Source organism: Podarcis erhardii (assembly GCF_964252035.2).
Source record: "Podarcis erhardii genome assembly, chromosome: 4".
Classification (NCBI taxonomy): Eukaryota; Metazoa; Chordata; class Lepidosauria; order Squamata; family Lacertidae; genus Podarcis; species Podarcis erhardii.
This window is the reverse complement of record NC_138508.1, coordinates 9,516,683-9,538,663: the sequence shown is the minus strand read 5'-3', so window position 1 is coordinate 9,538,663 and position 21,981 is coordinate 9,516,683. Positions and strand designations below refer to the sequence as shown.

At 42.8% G+C, this 21,981-nt stretch overlaps 1 protein-coding gene across 1 annotated transcript in view; it reads right to left on the bottom strand.

Annotated features, from left to right (window-relative positions):
- UVRAG (UV radiation resistance associated) overlaps positions 1 to 21,981 on the bottom strand; it is an 86,817-nt gene that overhangs the window by 59,031 nt on the left and 5,805 nt on the right. Inside the window, exons 2-6 of the mRNA XM_081860380.1 lie at positions 10,718 to 10,835; positions 7,933 to 7,967; positions 6,054 to 6,215; positions 4,989 to 5,063; positions 3,296 to 3,381 (exon numbers count right to left, since the gene is read on the bottom strand). Of these exons, the coding sequence (XP_081716506.1) occupies positions 3,296 to 3,381; positions 4,989 to 5,063; positions 6,054 to 6,215; positions 7,933 to 7,967; positions 10,718 to 10,835 (476 nt within the window). The remainder of the gene's footprint in view (positions 1 to 3,295; positions 3,382 to 4,988; positions 5,064 to 6,053; positions 6,216 to 7,932; positions 7,968 to 10,717; positions 10,836 to 21,981) is intronic.

Below are 21,981 nucleotides of genomic sequence, written 5' to 3'. Positions count from 1 at the left end.
ATCCAGCAGGCTCTCATAATTCTACCAGGGGCTATTAGTTGTGGTAGCACTTCCTGGAAGAATCCATGCTGAATAAGCAGAACAAACTTGGGAGAAGGGATCTTGAGTTAGTGCCATCCTTCACAGGAACATCTATCTGTTGGAAACAGGATGCTAGACTAAATAAGCCCTTGGTGATCATTTAAGTGAATGCATGACATACCATATTTTTTGCTCTGTAAGACGCACCAGACCATAAGACGCACCTAGTTTTTGGAGAAGGAAAAAAATATTCTGAATCCCAGAAGTCAGAACAGCAAGAGGGATCGCTGCGCAGTGAAAGCAGCAATCCCTCTTGATGTTCTGGCTTCTGGGATAGCTGTGCAGCCTGCTTACGCTCCATAAGACACACACACATTTCCCCTTACTTTTTAGGAGGGAAAAAGTGAGTCTTATAGAGCAAAAAATACAGTACTTGTATCATATACCTGACAAGTTAATTTTGTCTTAGGCAGCAAGCATTCTACCTGCTTTTAAGTACACTTATATAAATAAGCTCAGTTGTTTGAGAATTTGACAGCCAATGTTTCTGTAGAATCAAAACTCTAATATTAAACTGCTTGTAGAAGACAACTTTATGAGTAAAACAGCCAGCGTTCAGCTCTGCCCTACCACCCATTCATTAAAAGAAAAATGCCCAATTCTTGCAAGGCAAGAGTGACACCTTCTGGTAGAGCTGCAATATAGAACTTTTGAGTTTTTGAACTCCAAAGCAATTCTGAAGAGTATTTAAGACAGGGTTAATCCAGTGTGGTGATTCCAATGGTCAGGGATGATGGGATTTAGTGCACAACACCATGTTGGCTACCCATTATTTGAGAGGTGTTGAGAAAGGCCTGAGCAAGTTGGACAAGCAGTTCAGCAAGGCTGTGTCCAGAGCATATTCTATAGCAGAGTTCAACACATACTATGCTCATTATTAGGCCATCAAACTTCAGTTATGTCTATCCATTCACACATACAGAACTTGCAATGCTCAGTTGGGCAACTTCTGAATATACTGACATGCTTTGCATTTCGTGTATTTGTATTTGAATGTTTTGAACATTTGCTGTATGCCACTTTGAGCACAGCTCATTGTGGAAAAGCGGCATATAAGTACACTCAGTCTATCAATCAATCAGGGCACTAGTTACCCTAACTGTGGCAGATCATCAGTAGAAATAGTGGGCACTTTGAAACCTAACACCAAGTTCAGTCTTGCATGAATCAGAGTAAGCCTTGGATCTTACGAAGAAGAGCCACACCCCACTGCCCACTACATGATCCCATTTTCAAATTGCTCCTAGAATCAGTAAGTTTCTCCTAAGGTCCAACCAAAATGTATTCTCTCGTGACTTAAGCCTACTGATCTAGTCCTGCCATCTGGTATTTGAGAAGTGCTAACTGTCGTCACTGTGTCTTCTCTTTTCCTGGCTTAACATACAGTGCTACCTTGGTTCTCGAACTTAATCCATTCCAGAAGTCCGTTTGACTTCCAAAGCAGTTCAAAAACCAAGGCTCAGCTTCCGAATTGGCTGCAGGAGCTTCCTGCACTCAAACAGAAGCCATGTCAGACGTTCAGCTTCTGAAAAGCATTCGCAAACCGGAACACTTACTTCCGGGTTCGTGGTGTTTGGGAGCCGATTTGTTCATCAACTAAGCCGTTTGAGAACCAAGGTACCACTGTACTCAAGTTCCTTCAACCTTGGGCTTGTTCTCTGAACCATCTTCATTGCCCTCCTTTGACCTCATTCAGATTTATCCAAGTATTTCTCAAAATGAGGAATGTAGAACCTGACAGCATTCCAGATGAGGTCAGACTACAGTGGTGCCCCGCAAGACGAATGCCTCGCAAGACGAAAAACTCGCTAGACGAAAGAGTTTTCCGTCTTTTGAGTCATTCCGCAAGATGAATTTCCCTATGGGCTTGCTTTGCAAGACGAAACGTCTTGCGAGTTTTTTCCCTTTTTCTTAAGGCGCTAAGCCGCTAATAGCCGCTAAGCCGTTAATAGCCGCTAATAGCCGCTAAGCCGCTAATAGCCGTGCTTCACAAGACGAAAAAACCGCTAGACAAAGAGACTCGCGGAACGGATTAATTTCGTCTTGCGAGGCACCACTGTAGTACAGAAGCAAGTGGGATTATTTCTCATGTCTTGGAAACTACGAGTCTATTAAAGCAACTAAGTATCACACCATCCTGTGGTTGAATATACAGCCACCATCATTTTCACATGTAGCGCCATGACAGGGATGCTTCTTCCTACGACTTGTGTGTTTGATTTGGGAAGGGTTTGGGGGTCGGTTGCTGAGAAGCAGGACATTTGCCCTCTGAACTTTACGCTGTTTGCATCAAAATGTAGCAAGCAAGGCTGAGAAAGATTCAAGACTTTGGAGAGCTGTTACTATGGGTCCAGCCTTTGCCAACCTTCAGAGGTTTTGGTCTACAACTCCTATCAGACGCTGGCTGGGGCTGATGGGAACCGTAGTGCAAAACATGTGGAGCCCATTAGGCTGGCGAAGGCTGAACAATACTGTGCAGACAATACTTTGCTAGGTGGGCCAATAATGTGATCCAACAAGAGGCCCTTTCATATATTTTTTGCAGAAATTCACTGAGCGCTCTCAAGTGCAAAGGCTCACCTAAGTACCACTTGAGATTCCAACCCATATTTCTGCTCCCCAGAGTGCGCAACGGAAGTGTCGAACTTGCAGCCACTGGTAGCAGAGATGGCCAAACTCAAACACTTATATTTGCTAGAACTTATCGTTCGATACGGGGGGGAGGGGAGCAAAAGAAAGAAACAGCAGCAAAGAATCGAGTATTATGCTACTAATATGCATCATTCCAACATCAGGCAAACACTGGAGACAAGGCTACTATTCATCTGAGAAGCACAGCTGGTCTTGTGCTAACACAGGCCACCCCCCACCACCACCACACTGTTCGTTTTAGTATGACACTTCCATTTTCTTCCAGTGGTGGGGAAATCTTCACCAGTTAACTCCAACCACTAAGCACAACTCTCTAAAAGATTTACTGTAGAAGGAACAGGTCTGCAGTAATCCTAAGGAGCATCAAGGTTAGACTTCCAAGACCATGTACTAGGAGTTGAGAATCACCATCCAGGCATCTTCTCAACAAGGCTATATGCACAATAATGGACATGATGGGGAAACCTCTTGAAAAGCTATGCACGTTCAGCCTGTTGACAGTGATGCTTTTTATATCACTATCTGTGCCAGCAATTCTATTTCAGGATTTAAAGAGAGTTACCTCAGCAAAGAGAAGACGTCGTATGAGTTGCGGACACAGTTCTGATCCACCTGGAGGAGGTTATTCTTCTGGGTTCCTGAGAGGCCCTTAAAGGCAAACAGGGTAGCTGATCAATTGCTTTTTATAACACTGAAATTGGGTCCCATTTCCCTATTAAAGGCCTTTTTACATTTTTTTCCCCCCTTCCACCAGGGTATCTAGGTATCTTGAAGTCATCTACTTAAGCCTGCCCATCTCTTATGCTTATCTCAGTTGCTAAATGAGAACACTTCTTTGAAACGAGCCCTGTAAGGCACCTGCAGGCCAAAAGGGGAGTTCAAGGGAAAAATTTAATTATCTGCAGCTTAAGTATAAACAGCAGTTCCCATGCTGCCTAAGGAAAGCGCGGAAAGAATTTCCCTTTTTAATCTGCTTAGCTGATCAATATATGCAATGATGTAATTCCTGCCCCCCTCCCCCCGCCGCAAGTATTTTCCCACCAGAGAAGAAAGCGCTTGGGAATGGTAGGGCATAAATGAAGGAGTCAATAGCAGAGGACTCTCTCAAAAGCCCAACTGCTCACTGCTTCTGATAAAATCCCCACATGCGGCTGAGCCAGAAGGCTACACCCATATTCAGTACAAGATAGGGACCACTTTGAAGGGGAATCACACATCCAATAATAAAATAAGACTATTGAAAATACTCCAAGCTTTATCATACAACTTTTTTTGTCAGTTTATATATGAGGCTCATACCAGCTCACTCAGCCCTACTTCTTCTTCTTTTTATTCCCACAGCTCCTCCAACCCCAATTTTACATGAGCTATAAAATAAGAACAGCTTGCCCAAGGATTGTAGCTGCATTTTGAACTGGAAGTTGACACTCCGCAAACCAGAAATGCTTCTATGTGCACTATGTCCGCAGATCTTAACATGGCCCTTTGGCTTTCCCCTTTAGATTCCAAATGTAATGAGCAAGTACTCCCATACACACCCATTCATTTAATTAGTAGCTGTAGGAAGTCTCCAAATTCCACTTTTGATTAAAAGCAGCTCAACAAAACTGTTTGAAACCCATGATCTTCCAAAAGGTAAAACAGATCAAAATTATCTCCCTGGCGAGCTGTGAAGACAGCGCATTATGCTAACCCTGCCTTCGTAAACTGATTGGGTGACTTTGGCAAGATCCACATCTCAGGTAGAAAGGACAGAAACTTCTATCAAGTAGCCGTCACACATAATTGTAAGAAATACCATATTGGCCCAAATATAAGCCTTTAAAATTCCTTTAAAATTCAAGGGGAGGAAGAAAAAAAGACAATAGCTGAATATAAGCCGCTCCCTTAAAATTCCGCAAGCACTCACACCCGCTCCGTTTTACCATATGTCTGTTTCAGCAGCGATATTGTAAAAGCCAGTTTTTGTAAGGTCGCGAATTTAAGCCGCACTTTAACTTTTCAGTCGGAATTTGGGGAAAAAATGAGGCTTATATTCAGGCCAATACGGTATTCAGCTCTTTGAGCTGTAACCCAGAGAGGCTGCTGTTTTATGCATACCAAACCACCAGACTTATTTTTTAATGGTAACTGAGGTGGTTGTCCCTAGAGGGATTACTATGTAGGTTCCAATCTGTGGCTTCCCTGTAGCTCCCATGTGAAAAATTGAACCCTATATACAACACTAATGACATATACAATATATGTATCCTTACCTTTTGTTCATATGAGGCTCCATAATAGCCATCGTTCAGCCCAAAAATAATTTCATTGGGGCTACGAGCATGTATCTGTTAATTAAAACAGTGCCATAGATTCAGTGAACTTGATTTTGAATTTCATTAGTTCTCCTAGAAGTTAAGGTAACATTCATTACAGGAATAATCAGTATACAGACTTCCTTCAATTATCCAAGGTCACCATCTGCCCAACAGAGGAGAGGAATGTGGAATACGGTCCCAGGCATTCACTTCCCGAACCAAATGTCACAAAATGCAAACACAGAAGCAAGTATTGTGGCAACTTAAAAGACTAAAAAGAAATAAGAAATGCAGCCTAAGTTTTCCTGGGTCCGAGCCTACTTCACAAAAGCTAAATCCAAAAAACAAAACTGAAAAGGTTAGTCTCAAAAGAAGATACAAAATGAAACAAAATAAACACATCTGACTTCCAATTAGACTCATTGTGTTATTATTTCTACTATGTTTTCTTTTTCCTTTCCTCCCCTTCCTCTCCCCCCCCCTTCTTCTTCCTCTTTTTTTTCTTTTTTGGGCCTCCTTTCTTGGTCTTTCTTTGATTTGTTAAGAAATAGATAAAGAGATAAATATGAAAACTACAGTAAGTTAAAAGTGGTGTTGTCTAATTTTTCTATTACTATTTATATATTGTTAAAATTGGTTAATTGTAATGAATTGATGTAGCAATTACTGTGGTTTTTTCCTTTGTTGTTGTTGAATTCTAAATAAAGTATTATTCTTATTTTAAAAAAGAAGATGATACAAAACACTGCAGTAAACATGAAGGCTATTCTTTTGAAACCCGGGAAAGTGTAAAATTACTGAACCATGAGTAGTCGACCATTCACCAGTGCGGAGGGTCAGTTGTCAAGATGAGCAACAGAATCCCACTGTCCCATTACAATTTTGTCCAGCATTTACTAACTTTGTCCTTAAAATGATTCTTAAAAGAGATCTGTTGAGATAGCCCAATAAGAACAGATGTCTGCTGAAACTTCCTCTAACAAGCCAACCCTTAGTGAAAGCAGCATGTTTTTATTTTACCTGCTGGCCCACATATCTGAGTCCATCGAGATTGACCTTCCACTCTATCAGCAGCTGATGGGCATCATTCTTGCCACCCCATATCCTCACCACAAAGCAGGAAACGGACGTATCGAGGCGATCGGGCATAAGACCAAAGTCAAGACTTCGCCATGTTGGATTCTGTTGTTGTGAAACGAGAGAGACAGCTACAGTATACTGAAAATGTTCAAGGTTTTACCTGACCATGCATTAAGCTGCCTTATACCAATACAGACAGACTGTTGATTCATTTAGTCCAATGCTTTTTTAAAAAAAGTGATATTTTATTGAATTTTCACAATAAAAAGATTATAAACAATAAGTAGAGAAAATACAAAAAAGATACAAAACCACAAAAGTACAAAAATAGAAAAATATAAACACTTAACATAAAAAAGAAGAAAAAGAAAAGAAAAAAGAAAAAGCTCCTTTCAAATACATATCCTTCATAGCCTTCTTTTCTTGACTTCCGCCAGCCCTCCTTTCTTGTATTCCACTTCAAATTTAATTTAGGAAATTCATTTATATTAATTTTAACCTTTGAAAATTCCTTCAAATATTATATTTATTCAAATTTTCATCCAATATCTATCCCTTCTTTCATTTTTTAATTTATCTTAATCACTTGAACCTCTTCTTCTCATTTCAATGTCCTCAACATTCAAAGATTTTGCAATGTTTTTGTAAATAGTTTTTAAACTTCTTCCAATCTCCTTCCACTTAGTTCCATTTAGTCCAATGTTTTTAAAAGAATGTGCTCTATCTAGCAGTCTCAGCACAGGCATGCAATGGTGCCTATGAAAGTTTCCAGTGCCCATGAAGTTTCTGCGCTCCACACACACACACACACACAAAACTCTCTAGTTTTCTACAGTAAGACAGGCCCTAGAGCAGAAAGCGAACTGGGAGGGAAAATGCTCTGGAAAAAAAGATTAAGGTGGCTGAAGAGGAGGGAACAGATGGGCAGGGGAGGGAAAGGGAAGGCAGCAACAAACAACCCCAGAAAAAGAAGGAAGGGAACTTTCTCTCTCTGTGTGTGTGTGTGTGTGTGTGTGTGTGTGTGTTTGCTTGCTTGCTTGCTTGCTTGCTTGCTTGCTTTTCTTCTCTGGAGCCTATTTTGTGTTTGTTTTGGGTTTTTTCCTGAATAAAGTCACACCTCGGGTTGTGAACGTGATCCGCGTGGGAGGTACATTCGCAACACGCAGTGTTCACAACCCTCTGCGCACATGCATGACGTGATTTGGTCTTCTGCGCATGCACGTGACGTCATTTTGTGTTTGTGCACGAGTGCAAGCGCCGAAATCCAGAAGCAACCCGTTCCGGTACTTCCAGGTTCGGCGCAGTCCGCAACTCAAAAACGCCCAACCCACAGCATTCGTAACCCAATGTATGACTGGTGAATTGGATGTGATTGGCAGGTCGGCAGGATCCTGGGTTCCCCCACTCTTGGTGGGACACTCCAATTGGTGAACAGGGCCTATCAATCCTTTGACATTACTGATATTCATGCTAAAAAGGAAAATCTAAGGCCAGCTAAGAGAAGAGATTGCCAGAAGATCACTCCTTGCAGCATGCACAGTCACCAAACATTTATTGCAAGTTTTAACAGTGTTTTAAACTCTGACCAGAAGCAGCTCTGTGTTTACATGACAGGAAACAAAGCCTCGTTCAGCTGCCCTAAAAAAACTAATGCCAGTCTCTGGTTTAACGCAGCGACGCACACTGCTTGCCAACTTGCACATAATGCCAAATGGAAACATTGAGACAGTTTGAACAATGTTTCACTCAAATATCTAGACATTTTGGAGAAAAGATTAATCTGGAACTTGGCTGAAGCCTCATAGTGAAGGCAACTTACCAGAGAATTCTTTATCACTTCACTCTTATAAAATTCTAGAAAAGGAAACAAAATTAAAGAGAGCATTAGAGGTCAGACTGTGCAGGTCTGGGATACAGAGCAGATACTTATGCTATGGGAAAAGATTTTCACATTTGTATGAAAGGTAACGCTTACCAAAAAAAATATTTTATTCTAGGGAGAAATTTGATAAGGATTCATTCAAAATAATAATGAAGGACCCTTATGGAAAATTAGCTGCCCTGACCATGAACAAGGGGAACATGGTGCCAGGGGAATGGGAAGCACAGATGGCCACAAAATCCATCACTGCCACATCATGATGGCACCAAAAAGGGAAAGGAAATGGCAGGCTGAACACAGTGTAAACAGACAAATCTGCAGGATTCAATGTGGACGGGGAAGGGGGCACTAGCAGCCTAAGTGAGAGTCTGTTTTTACAAATATATTTCAGGAATTGCAAATGCTAAGGTTTAAAATAATTTTAAAAATTAGGCATGCATGCACAGAGCACTGGAATTAGGTTCATTCTAGGTCTACTGAACTGCAAACTTAAATACTACTGCCGAACAGTTGCTTGGCTTTTATTCCAGAAGGCAGGCAGTGCCTCAAAGAAGAATGTTCATTTGCTTCAGCCAGACGTTAGTTTAAGCTAAAATTATTTGGCTGCTAGGAACAAAAACCTCTACACGCTTTTGTCACATTCTTTTTTTTAATGTGAGGAATCAGATGAAACCTGCAAACCTATACACATTTACCTAGGAGAAATGCCCATTTAACACAGTGGGACTGTGTTAAGAGTAAATATGGATAAGAGCAGTTCTGCTGAATGAGACCAGAGGCCTCTCTAGTCCAGCATTCTGTTCTCATAGTGGCCACGAAAAAGGGCAACAGATGTCTCCCGCTTGTGCATGCCAGCTATGTATTCAGGAGCATACTGTCTCTGATGCTGGAGGTAATATAAAGCCATCGTAACGAGCAGCATAGGATTGTTCTCTAAGGAACCAGAAGTTAGAGTGAGTGCATGGCCAAGATATGATCTGAAGTGAGATCTTTCAGGTCCAACACTCTACACCATATTGTTTTACCACATGCCTACTTGGGGGGGGGGGTGAGAAAATCTGCAAAAATAAATATAAAAATAGGAGTTTATAATGAAACAAGTGAGCCTGACACTACTATGGGAAACGTACACTGTTTCTACTTTTTCTGAGCAAAACATTTACATTTTCCATGAGCAGAAACTGAATCTTTTCAACTCCAAATATAAGCATGCTACATTATTTTATTTTAGGAAGGGGGGGGGAATCAAATTCATCCAAAATGTCAAACGATGGCATTGCAACATATTCTACAAATACTACTTAAAGTAAGCATTCCAAAAGGAACAGTCCCTGGAATGATTTCCTAGCTTCACTTCAGTATCGTTTTTGAGACTTTGAAAAAAATAGCTCCTCCACCCTGAATTGAAAAGAATGTTAGGAAGAGTCTCTTTAAAAGGACAAACTGCTAGGGTTACTGCCTCAGCAGCTCCAGTCCCTTATCTTTCAGTTCTTCAGTGTGAGAGCTGGTGTAAGTGGGAATATTTAGGCCTCAATCCTGCCACAGAATCCAGCGGCAAAGACTATGAACACAAGCATTGAGGTCATATTCTGGATTCTTAATGGTAGTTCAAAGCTTAGCTACCATGGAGATAAGCACCTTAGAAAAATATTAAGAAAGACTGGGCAGAGTCTGGGGACAGGTCAGAGGCACAGGGGTGGCACGGTATAAATTCTTTGTGTCCACAGCAGACAGGAAAGCAAATTGCAGCTACCTGCAACAGCTTGATGAACTTTCATCTACTTGCCAGTATACAGAGGCAGGGACATCAGACCACAGAAACAAAAGATGTAAACACCCAAAGACATCGTACACTAAGCGGCATATGGGCATCTGTTAATCCTTTTGTAGCTACTACTGTGGCTGTTGAGAGCGATCAAGCTATAAGGTTTCTTGGGGATTAGTAAAACGGACTTGGGTTGCAAACTACAGAATTCAATCAGAGCAGAATCTGAAGGATTTCAGTTTTTAAAAAGTTTCTCGTTCAAAGATTAGGAAAGTCTAAAACTTCACTGATCAGGATTCAACACTTCCTATACTTTCTCAAGCCCAGACAGCATCAACTCCCTAGGAACACATACACACAGTGAGACTTATTTTCCCTCCTTCTTTGAATCAGATTTGGCCTTGTGAGACCAAGATTCAAACACTAGCTCTGCCAAGAAGTCACTGGGTGGTCCATAAATGTCAAGCCAAAACTGAACAAGAGATAAGGAACAAGAGATGCTGAAACCACCCACCCCAAACATCCTTCTCCTGCTCTCCCCTGGCCTGTGATGGATAAAGTATTGTTTTCCTACTTTGGTTTTTCCTCTTTTACTTCCTTGCTTGCCCCTTGCAAGGTGCAATTCATGCTGCAATCATATCACGTGAACTGATTTGCAGCAGCAGACATTACCATGCTATCTAGTTTCAGCCTAAGCATTAACCTAGAGCAGAGCTTTCCAAACTGTGTGTCACGACACGTTAGCACGTCGGCTGCAGTGTGTAGGTGTGTCATGCGAACGCTCTTATAAGGGGTTAGTTTAACCTCCGGCTTGTTAGTAAAACTAAATTACTGTGACGCGAAATGATGCGTGTCTTAAAAGTGCGCCACCAACATGAAAAGTTTGGAAAACTGTGATTAGATCATATAAGGACAAAGAAAGAGAGAGAGAAATTATGGGAATTGGCTTACATGTACCTTTACATATCTTTGCATTATTACACAAGTGAAGAGTGAAGTAGGTGTCCAGGAGACGATAGCCATTCCTATTAACAATGTTCCGTGCTGCTATGTTCCGCAGGTGACGAAGACGCCGCTGAAAAGAAACATTAACAAAATTTTAAGAATGGAAGTGGCAACATAAGCGTGATGATGAAAATGCACAACATACATTATAGCAAAATTAGGAGTCTTTGTTACGTAAAGCCATTTCTGAGAGGAGGTGAGGTTGCGGGCTTCACGCCCCTCCCCACACTCGCGGGGGCTGGCTTCAGCCCCCGCATTCCAGGGAAGCCTCGGGCGTGTCATCCACAGGCCAGCCAATCGGCTGGCCGGGGGGCGTGGCTTCGCTGCTCTTAGGTCTGGCACGGCTGAGGCTTTCCCTCTTTTCCACGCAGCAGCCAGCTAGGTTATTTCCCCTTCCCTCCCACCCGTTAGGCTAGGCTCTCTGACGTTGCTATGGACTCCAGTCGGTCGCCGTCAAGGGGCCTGGTAGGAATTTTTCCATTTGGCAGATTGGCACCGGCCACTTGGTTTTCGCCTACCTCGTAGCAATCTGTCACAACTCCGCGGTATTGGCGGTTAGGCATTGGTGTGGGTATTTTCTATTGTTATGCAGATGAGGCAGCGCCATCACCTTCCCCCGAAACAAAGGGTAATCTGATAAAGGATTCCGGGGGGCGTGGCCTTGTCCTAAGCCTATGGAGTTGTGGGCCCACGACATGCTCCCAACTGGTAACTCCGGGGGGAGCTCCTAGTTGACGTGCCTCAGCAGGACTCCCCCTACTGGTGGTTAACCCTTACCGGTGGATGGAAAGAATGTCATTAAACCAAATGAGATCAGAAATTCCTTTCAGAGTTATTTCAGAAGATTATATGCACAGGGGCCGGAAAACGAAGGAGATATAGAAGACTTTCTTAAGAAATATGGATTACAAAAAATCTCGCAACAAAGTATGCTGATTTTAAATGAGAAAATAACAGACCAAGAAATAGAGGGAGCCATTCAAAATATGCAACTAGGTAAATCTCCAGGACCAGATGGACTAACCTCCAGATACTACAAAGCGTTGAAGGAATGGTTAATACAGCCGCTGAAGGAGGTTTGTAACGAAATACTAGAGGGGAAAAAGGCACCTGAATCGTGGAAAGAAGCTTTCATTACACTTATACCAAAGTCCGAAACTGAAAAAAATCAGATTAAGAACTACCGCCCAATATCATTACTTAATGTGGATTATAAAATATTTGCTGACATTTTAGCAAAAAGACTTAAGAGGGTGTTGGTGGAGGAGATTCATAAGGACCAGGCAGGCTTTCTCCCAGGAAGACATTTATCAGATAATGTAAGGAATATAATTGACATTATAGAAATGTTGACAGTAAATATTAATACAAAGGCAGTATTAATATTTGTGGACGCAGAGAAAGCATTTGACAATATTTCTTGGAACTTTATGAAGAAGAATCTCCATGGGATGGGGGTAGGCCAAAGGTTTGAAAATGGTATAGGTGCAATTTATTCTGAACAAAAGGCAAAATTAATTGTAAATAATGTGGTTACTGATGAACTTCCTATAGAAAAAGGGACACGGCAGGGGTGCCCAATATCACCATTACTTTTTATATCAGTTCTGGAGGTTTTATTAAACATGATTAGGGGGGACCAGCTGGTAAAAGGAATCTGGGTCGGAGCCAAACAATATAAACTGAAGGCATTCGCAGATGACCTAGTACTGACTTTACAAGAGCCAGACACTAGTACAAAAAGAGTTTTAGAACTAATTCAATTCTTTGGCCAGGTTGCAGGATTTAAGCTTAATAAACAAAAAACTAAAGTCTTGGAAAAAAATCTAACAGATGTTGAAAGGGAGAAATTCCAAAGCGAAACTGGGTTAATGGTGGCTAAGAAAGTGAAATATCTGGGGATCAATATGACATCTAAAAATGTGAATTTATTTAAAGACAATTATGACAAATGTTGGACAGAAGTAAAGAAAGATTTAGAAATATGGTCGAACCTGAAGCTTTCCTTGCTAGGTCGAATTGCTGTGATCAAAATGAAATGTCTTGCCAAGAATGTTATTTTTGTTTCAGACATTACAGATTGTGGACAAACTAGACTGTTTCAAGAAGTGGCAGAAAGATATATCTAGATTTATCTGGCAGGGCAAAAAGCCCAGAATTAAATTTAAGATATTAACTGATGCAAAAGATAGAGGGGGGTTTGCCCTGCCGGATTTAAGACTGTACTATGAATCAGCAGCTTTCTGCTGGTTGAAGGATTGGCTACTTCTTGAGAACACTGACATTTTGGATTTGGAAGGGTTTGACAATAGGTTTGGTTGGCATGCTTATATATGGTATGACAAGGTTAAAGCTCATAAAGGTTTTAAAAATCATGTGGTTAGGAAAGCATTATTCAATGTTTGGACTCGATATAAGGACTTGTTGGAGAATAAAACTCCTAGGTGGTTATCACCAATGGAGGCTAAGGAGGTGAAGAAACTTAATATGGAAGCTAAATGGCCAAAATATTCTGAAATTTTAGAACAAGAAAATGGTAAATTTAAATTAAAGAGCTTTGAGAAAATAAAGTCCAAGGTATGAGATTGGCTCCATTATTATAAAATAATGGAGACTTTTAAACAAGACAGGAAACTTGGCTTCCAGGTGGAGAGATCGAAACTAGAAACAGAATTGTTAGAACCCAATACTAAGAATTTATCAAGAATGTACAATTTGCTGCTGAAGTGGAACACAATAGATGAGACAGTCAAATCAGCTATGATTAAATGGGCACAGGACATTGGTCATGACATTATGTTTGCTGACTGGGAACAGTTATGGACCACCGGTATTAAATTTACGGCATGTAATGCCTTAAGAGAAAATATTATGAAAATGATTTATAGGTGGTACATGACCCCAGTCAAGCTTGCGAAGATTTATCATTTGCCCAACAATAAATGCTGGAAATGTAATGAAACTGAAGGTACCTTTTTTCACCTTTGGTGGACCTGCCCAAAGATTAAGGCCTTCTGGGAAATGATTTATAATGAAATTAAGAAGGTACTTAAATGTACTTTTCATAAGAAACCAGAGGCATTTCTCCTGGGCATGGTTGACCAACTGGTGTCAAGAAAGGACAAGATCTTCTTTTTGTATGCTACCACGGCAGCAAGGATACTTTTAGCAAAGTATTGGAAGATGCAAGAATTACCTACAGTGGAAGAATGGCAGACGAAAGTGATTGACTTTATGGGACTGGCAGAAATGACCGGCAGAATCCGTGACCAAGAGAAAGAGACGGTGGAAGAAGATTGGAAGAAATTTAAAGTTTATCTTAAGAATTATTGTAAAATTGATGAATGCTAAAATGTCAGGGAAAGGAAGATGCAGAATTGCAGCGGAAATTATTTGATGAACCAAGATGAAATAGAGAATGAATAAGTTATATATATAATTGGACTAAGGGGTTGCTGAAAAACTGTAAAATAAGGATGCAGAGAGGGTGAGGTATGGGGAAGTCCGAGAAAGAAGGTTTATGAAATTATGGATTTGAAATTATACATGTGTGTATGTTTTTGTTTGTTGGTGTTTTGTTTGTTTTGTTTGTTTTAAAACTGAAAATCAATAAAAAAAAAAACCCCTTACCGGTCTTCAAGCAAACGGGTTGCAGCCGGTTAGTTGTTAGGACCAATGCCTAAGCCAATACCGCTCAATTCCTGTAATCAATAAAGTTGTGGCCTAATTTGACCCATTAACTCGAATTCTTGTGTCTCGTGTCTTTATTTTTGGAGGGGGGAGGCGGGAACTCGCCACGCAATTCATTCAACATGTAAAAACTGATTTTTTATCCAAGTAAAACGTAATTTTATTCTCTTAACTTCAGCATGTTTCACAGCACCGTACACCTCTTTGATCCCTAATTTTCCCTTAAAGTACTGAAGCACAGGATTTCAACTTCTCACAGGTTTTCAAATTTCTTAGGGTTCCTCAAGAGTGCCACCAACCATACCCAACTGTTGCCAAACATTCCTTATCAGGGCCAGAAATGATGCGAGTTGTAGTGAGGCAACATCAGAAGGGTACCACACTGGCTAACCCTAGACTAGAGAATTGCACCAATTATCAGAGCGGCACTCTCAGCCCCAGTGGACTTGACTTGCTGCACATTTACTGAAAACATTAGCCACCCCTGGGTGCATCTCACAAACCAACACTGAAGCTGAAGTAAGCCAAAGGGCAGAAGAACTATTTTGTCTCCGTTTTCTATGTACACAAGGATGGAACCACCAGGATTTTTGCAGAGTAGGGGCTCATCCAGACTTCTATTTGCACCACCCTTCCCAGGAAAACTCCGTATTTTACCATGCTAATGGCAGTCCATGGAAAATTTGAATGCCGTTTGCTCTGAATCAGTGGTATAACACGGGTTTTCCCAGAGAAAGCACCGGGAGAACAACAACAAAATCCCACTTGGACTTGTGCCTAGAAACACAGCAGAGAAGGAAGTCTGGTTGAGCCCTAAGAGGAATTAACAGCTTTTTTCAACAGCACTGTACCACCGTCACTTTCCCCTACCTCCTTCAGCTGTTGTGTTACTTTCCACAGTGGTAAGAAAAGATTAGTATTTCACACACATCCCTGAACACCTGGTACGATCTGAAAGACGCTGCACACAAATGAGAAGCACAATATGGATAGGAATGCCTTTTCTCTCTGCGGTCTCCGGCCATTGTCTAAATATGGCCGCACTCAACTGGTGACCTACAAGTAACAGAGTCCTCTTTTGACTTTCTCTTTTTGACTTTTGAACACGGAGCAATGGATGCAAACTACAAGAAAGAAGATTCCACCTAAACATTAGGAAGAACTTCCTGACAGTAAGAGCTGTTCGACAGTGGAATTTGCTGCCAAGGAGTGTGGTGGAGTCTCCTTCTTTGGAGGTCTTTAAGCAGAGGCTTGACAACCATATGTCAGGAGTGCTCTGATGGTGTTTCCTGCTTGGCAGGGGGTTGGACTCGATGGCCCTTGTGGTCTCTTCCAACTCTATGATTCTATGATTCTATGACTTTTGCCTGGAGGAACCTCACATAAGCAGTGCAAACCCTTTCAGCCCCTCAAGCTTATCCCCTACCTACGCTTCAAGGCTCTCCTTTCAGGGGTTGCCACTTCCTCAAACCATTTCCTGAAGTACTCTGTCCTCACTTTCCACCACCAGGTTTCAACTAAGTGTTCCAGAATAACAGAAGGGGGATTACCCAGCTTCAGAGAGCTGGTGGGGTGTACGATCTGCAGAGGGTGAACTCAGAACTCCTATAATCTCATGAAGAGGATTCCAGAAGCAACATATAGGCTTACAAAATAAGTGCTGGAGAAGCTTCTGGGGTATCTTCTTTGGCAATTTGTGCCTTGAAGTATCAGATTCTTCCAGGCATTTCCCCTGTATTGTTCATATTACACTAGAGTCACCATTTGGCAGGCTATGAGGACCTGAAGCTGAAAAGTTAAGACGGAGCGCTTTCTTTGTAATTCAGCCGTAGTAAACACAATGTTCCATCATCTGTAAAATGCAGAGGCTATCAATACAAAAAACTCTTTCTGCACTGGATGGATGCGGATGCCGGACAAGGGAAGCCTGGAGAATATCTGAGGCTGCAATTGATCCATGACTAACACCACACCACAGACTGACATCTTTAAGCTACCCAAGTTACTGGTTGACCAGCTTTCCCTACCACTCTGACAACTAATGTGCCTGAATCTGAAGTCTGACTGGAACAACACATGGTGAAATTCTACAGGGCACAAATTGTGGTTATCAAATAACTAAGTAGTACAGCATGGTTTAGCTACAATTATTATGGAACATTATCTATCCTGTCTTCTGTTTGATGTGCAAAATGTGATTGCATCTGAAGAAAAACGAATTAGCCAGTGTTGCCGTGGATATTAATATTCTCAACTGGTCCTTCTTTGCGTATATTAATTTCATTATGCTTCATACTCCTGATTAATTTTATTGCCTGTTAGAATATTTCTAATGTACAGTGCATGCTGAGAATTTGGTATTTTAACCTTAATCTCTTTGTGTGATTTTTCTAAATCAGTTATAGAAGGTTTGGACATGAGAATTATAGAGCAGATTTACCCACAGAGCCTGGACAGCACTACTACAGCCTACCTCCTTGCTTGTTTGAAGACCTCAATCACTGTTCAAAAAAGTTTTTTTAAGTTGTCAAAAACAAGTTTCCAACCCCTCAACTTTTAAGGCAACACAATTTGAATATTTAGATCTTCTAGGGATTCAAGCATGCAGAAGTACAGTACACCAACTGGTACCCAGGTTGCTGAAGGTTATGACTGACAGCTAGGCTCAACCCGGGCACCTCTTGATTAAACACTATCTGAAAGGAAGGAGGGTAGACAGACCAGAATGCACCAACCAAACTCAGGGAACCTGCTTCTCACTGGCACACAAGGTCCCCATTCCTAAAGGCACAGAGGTTTCCCCATTGCAATCACAAAGAATTCCTGGGCCACAATGTTAAGCTCTCTCTCGTGCTTTTATGTTGTGCCACAATGTCTTCGTAGTCACTACATAAGACAAAAATCATGCCACTCAGTTTTACCACTTAATCCTGCAGAGTTGCAGAACTTATTTCCCGGAATTACGGACAACTGTCTAGACCAACTGAAAATAGCTTTAGTTTAAATCAGTGTTTCCCAACCTTTTTTGGGCAAAGGCACACTTGCTTCATGAAAAAAATCTCGAGGCACACCACCATTACAGCCCCGTGACGTCAGCGCGCAGCGTCACACCGGGAGGGATGCACGAAAGTGTAAGTTTCAATTTTCCCCCCTCCCCCTTGCCTTCCTTCTGTGCCAACCGCCAAAAAGCCAAGAAAAAAGCCAAGACTTTAGGGCAGCAGGTTGACACGGAAGAAGCTCCTACCTAAGGACAGGTGCGACGGCCGTGTCCTCTTCTGCCACACTTGGCAGCCCTGCCTCACGGTCGTGACTCCCACCCTGATTTCTCCCCGCAGGTCGAGCAGCACAGGCAGCCCAATGTGTCCAGCCCAGACACAAGCCCCGCTTCCCCACTCTAGATCCTGAATGCGACCAAGTGCTCTGGACTCCCGAGCAGGGTGGGAAAGAGGACTCGCATCTGGTAGCCTCCGGGCTCCTCGCCTGCTCGAGGGATGGCATTGCAGGCAAGCTGCCGGCCGTCGCCATCGCCGCCCCCTCATGCGAGTGGACCTGCCCGGAGTGGTGGGCCGGGGGAGGCTCGCTCTCTGTGGGGATGTGGCCCGCACGCGCGGCCCCGCTTCCTCCTGCCCAGGGCTGAGCTCCTTACCCGCGATCTCGGTCTCGCGCACGCGGATCCCACTTATTCCGAAGCTCGCGCCACGAGCCGGGGCTCTCACACCGTGCCAGGGCGAGGCGGCGCGGCCCACTGACGTCATCGCGGCTCGCCGCCGCCCTCGACTTCCCTGTTCCCTCCCCTCCCTCGGGTCGCCGTGGTTACCGAGGACTGCAAGCTGCTCGGGCGAGTGTGGGGCATTAAGTGGGAGAAGGAAAATTAAAATTAAAACTCGCCCGAAGGCCGCCTCTCCGGATATCTTTCGAATTTTTTAATTTTTCCCGCGGCACACCAGGCAACGTCTGGCAACGTCTGGCACACCAGGCACACCAGGCAACACCGGTTGGGAAACACTGGTTTAAATGACACTTATTATTGTGCTACTAAACATTCTTGCTAAACTTTCTTCGTGGCTTTGTAGAGGTAAGTGAAAGTTTACAATGCAGCTTTGAAAAACTGTAACTGTTACTTTGTATAGGTGTTTGCTGATAAAAGTGCAGTACATTTTGGGCCAATTAATAATCAAAGTTCTCATCATAGTAGCCAACTCCTTCTATTCATTTTTCCTCATGAATTGTGCTAGACAACGACCAGAAGCCTCATACTAGTGTCAAATGTGTTGACTGCTGCAGTATCAGAGTCATGTTGGAGCATTTGCTTTCTCCCCTGGAGAAAGAAGTAAGGAAACCGGCAAAGTCCACTTCAACTCAGCATTCAGAATTCGCTAGGGAGATTTTGCACCTGACTATCGGCAACCTGAGGGACACGGGTGGCGCTGTGGGTTAAACCACAGAGCCTAGGACTTGCCGATCAGAAGGTCAGCGGTTCGAATCCCCGTGATGGGGTGAGCTCCCGTTGTTCGGTCCCTGCTCCTGCCAGCCTAGCAGTTCGAAAGCACGTCAGAGTGCAAGTATATAAATAGGTACTGCTCTGGCAGGAAGGTAAACGGCGTTTCCGTGTGCTGCTCTGGTTCGCCAGAAGCAGCTTAGTCCTGCTGGCCACATGACCTGGAAGCTGTACGCTGGCTCCCTCAGCCGATAAAGCGAAATGAGCGCCGCAACCCCAGAGTCGGTCACGACTGGACCTAATGGTCAGGGGTCCCTTTACCTTTACCTATCGGCAACTTGTGATGCGGGTGGTGCTGTGGTCTAAACCACTGAGCCTCTTGGGCTTGCAGATCAGAAGGTTGGTGGTTCAAATCCCCGCGACAGGGTGAGCTCCCCTTGTTCGGTCCCAGTTCCTGCCAACCTAGCAGTTCAAAAGCACGTCTAAGTGCAAGTAGATAAATAGGTACCACTCTGGCGGGAAGGTAAACGGCGTTTCCGTGCATTGCTCTGGTTCACCAGAAGCGACTTAGCTGTGCTGGCCACATGACCTGGAAAAACTGTCTGAGGACAGGACAAACGTCGGCTCTCTTGGCCAGTAAAGCGAGATGAGCACCGCAACCCCAGAGTCATTTGCGACTGGACTTAACTGTCAGGGGTCCTTTACCTTTACCTTTTATCAGCAACTTGCAACCAAGTGAAGATGCCCAGGTGCCAGGTGGCACCTGATGTCTCCACCATGTGAAGGTGCATGGTTCTTGACTGTTTTCACACACTAGCAGCACATCCTGCAGAATTCTATCCATTATATTTCATCTGCACAATCAGAATGAATTTCGGGCACCAAAAAGTCGAATTGAAAAATACAACTTTCGAGCTGTCTGGCCCCAAAATGGCAACTAAGCATTCCGTTTTGGCGACTGTAACCCTGGCTTAAGGAGGTATTTGGCACCTAGCTGATGTATCTGAGTTTCTAACACGACCCCAACTATTTCTTTCAAAATCCCAGGGATCTTAACAGACCAGAGGAACAGAAGTACAAATAAGCCCCAACTGGCAGGAAAGTTCAACTCACAGAAGATGCTGCAGTTCTAAACTAGGAATGCCAGAACCCTCTCCCCAGAAAGGCGGCAATGTCCACTTTTTGCTTTCAAAAATGCTAACTCCAAGTTGCAGGAACTATCACAAAATGCAACCCTAAATGAGTGGGGCCTACTTCAGTAGAAGCATGCCTAGGATTGTGCTGCATATTTTCCACATGCAAATATTAGTGAAGTTAATAAATAATAGTAATAATAATAATAATAATAATAATAACAACTTATTATTTGTACCCCGCCCATCTGGCAGAGTTAAAGCAAAGACCTTAGCAGGGAAGTGAAAGTGGTATGTATGGACGTCATACCTACTTTTTACTCATAGAAAAATTAGGAAAGCTGCTTTAGCAGAAAGCTACGAGTTTATTCATATATCCCACAGATTCCAAAAGCCTCCCACACCTTCCTGTGTCAAAAACAGTCCCTTGCCCAGATGCCAAACCACACAGTTTTCTCTGTGACCTACAATGTAGTTTGACAGCTGTCCTCACAAACACCAGAAAACAAAACAAAACAAGTCTGGATATCGTACAATTGTGAGGTTTGAGACAACTATCAATGTGCATAGCTATCCAGGCATAGCTACAAGCTAAGTTTTTAAACAAACCTCCTCTGGTCCAAAACCTGCTAATGGCTTCAAGAAATTTACAGGACTCAAAAGTTAAGTAAGTAGACTGGCAAATTTCCAGCCAAGCAGAAGGCATTTAGAATGAAATCTCATTTCCTGTTAACAGAAAAAATAAAGGGATATGAAAGCTCCCTAGATCCAAGAATGCAAAGTTTACTATATTCTTCCATGTACACCAACACTTTCAACATGACATCTTGAAAGTCTTGTTATCCAACAAGCACCAGACAAAAAGGAGGACTTAACAGGTAAATGTTCTACCCTGTTTTAAAACAAATGGGCTTCTTAAAAAACAACAAAAGAAATAAAACAACAAAGAAACAAAAAACCCTAACTACAGTGGTGCCTCGCAAGACGAAATTAATCCGTTCCGAAAGGCTCTTCGTATAGCGGTTTTTTCGTCTTGCGAGGCACCACTGTACTTAGGGTTTTTTGTTTCTTTGTTGTTTTATTTCTTTTGTTGTTTTTTAAGAAGCCCATTCGTTTTAAAACAGGGTAGAACAGATAGATCAGCTGATAAGCGGCTTAGTGGCTTGGGAAAAGGGGGGGAAAGGGGGGAAACAACCCCCGCAGGAACTCGCAAGACATTTTCGTCTTGCAAAGCAAGCCCATAGGGAAATTCGTCTTGCGAAGCTCCTCCAAAACGGAAAACCCTTTCGTCTAGCGGGTTTTCCGTCTTGCAAAGCGTTCGTCTTGCGGGGCACCACTGTACCATGTTAAGCAGACAATCACAGTTCCCTGCTCCAACCTACTGACCCCAAGAATAGAACGCCTATGCCAAAGGATTTTGCAATCCTTGAATAGCCACAACAATATCTGCAGAAAATCACAAAAGTTATGCCTACATCAATTTAGAGATGTCTAGTTCTATAATAGACAGTCATGTAACTCCCACAGATACTCAGGACATGAAATCCATTGCAACATGCAAGAAACCATGTTCCACCCACAACTGGAAAAAAACCAAAAACCAAAGGTAAGTAGCTCTAATGCAAGCAGTATTCTCTTTCCCATTACAGTGCTGCCCCGCAAGACGAATGCCTCACAAGACGGAAAACCCGCTAGACGAAAGGGTTTTCCGTTTTGGAGGTGCTTCGCAAAACGAATTTCCTATGGGCTTGCTTCGCAAGACGAAAATGTCTTTCAAGTTCCTGCGGGTTTTCTCCCCCCCCCTTTTTCTAAGCCGCTAAGCCGCTTACCAGCTGATCCACTAAGCCGCTTATCAGCTTATCCGCTAAGCCGCTTATCAGCTGATCCGCTAAACCGCTAATAGCGCTAATCCGCTAATGGGCTTGCTTTGCAAGACGAAAAAACCGCAAGACGAA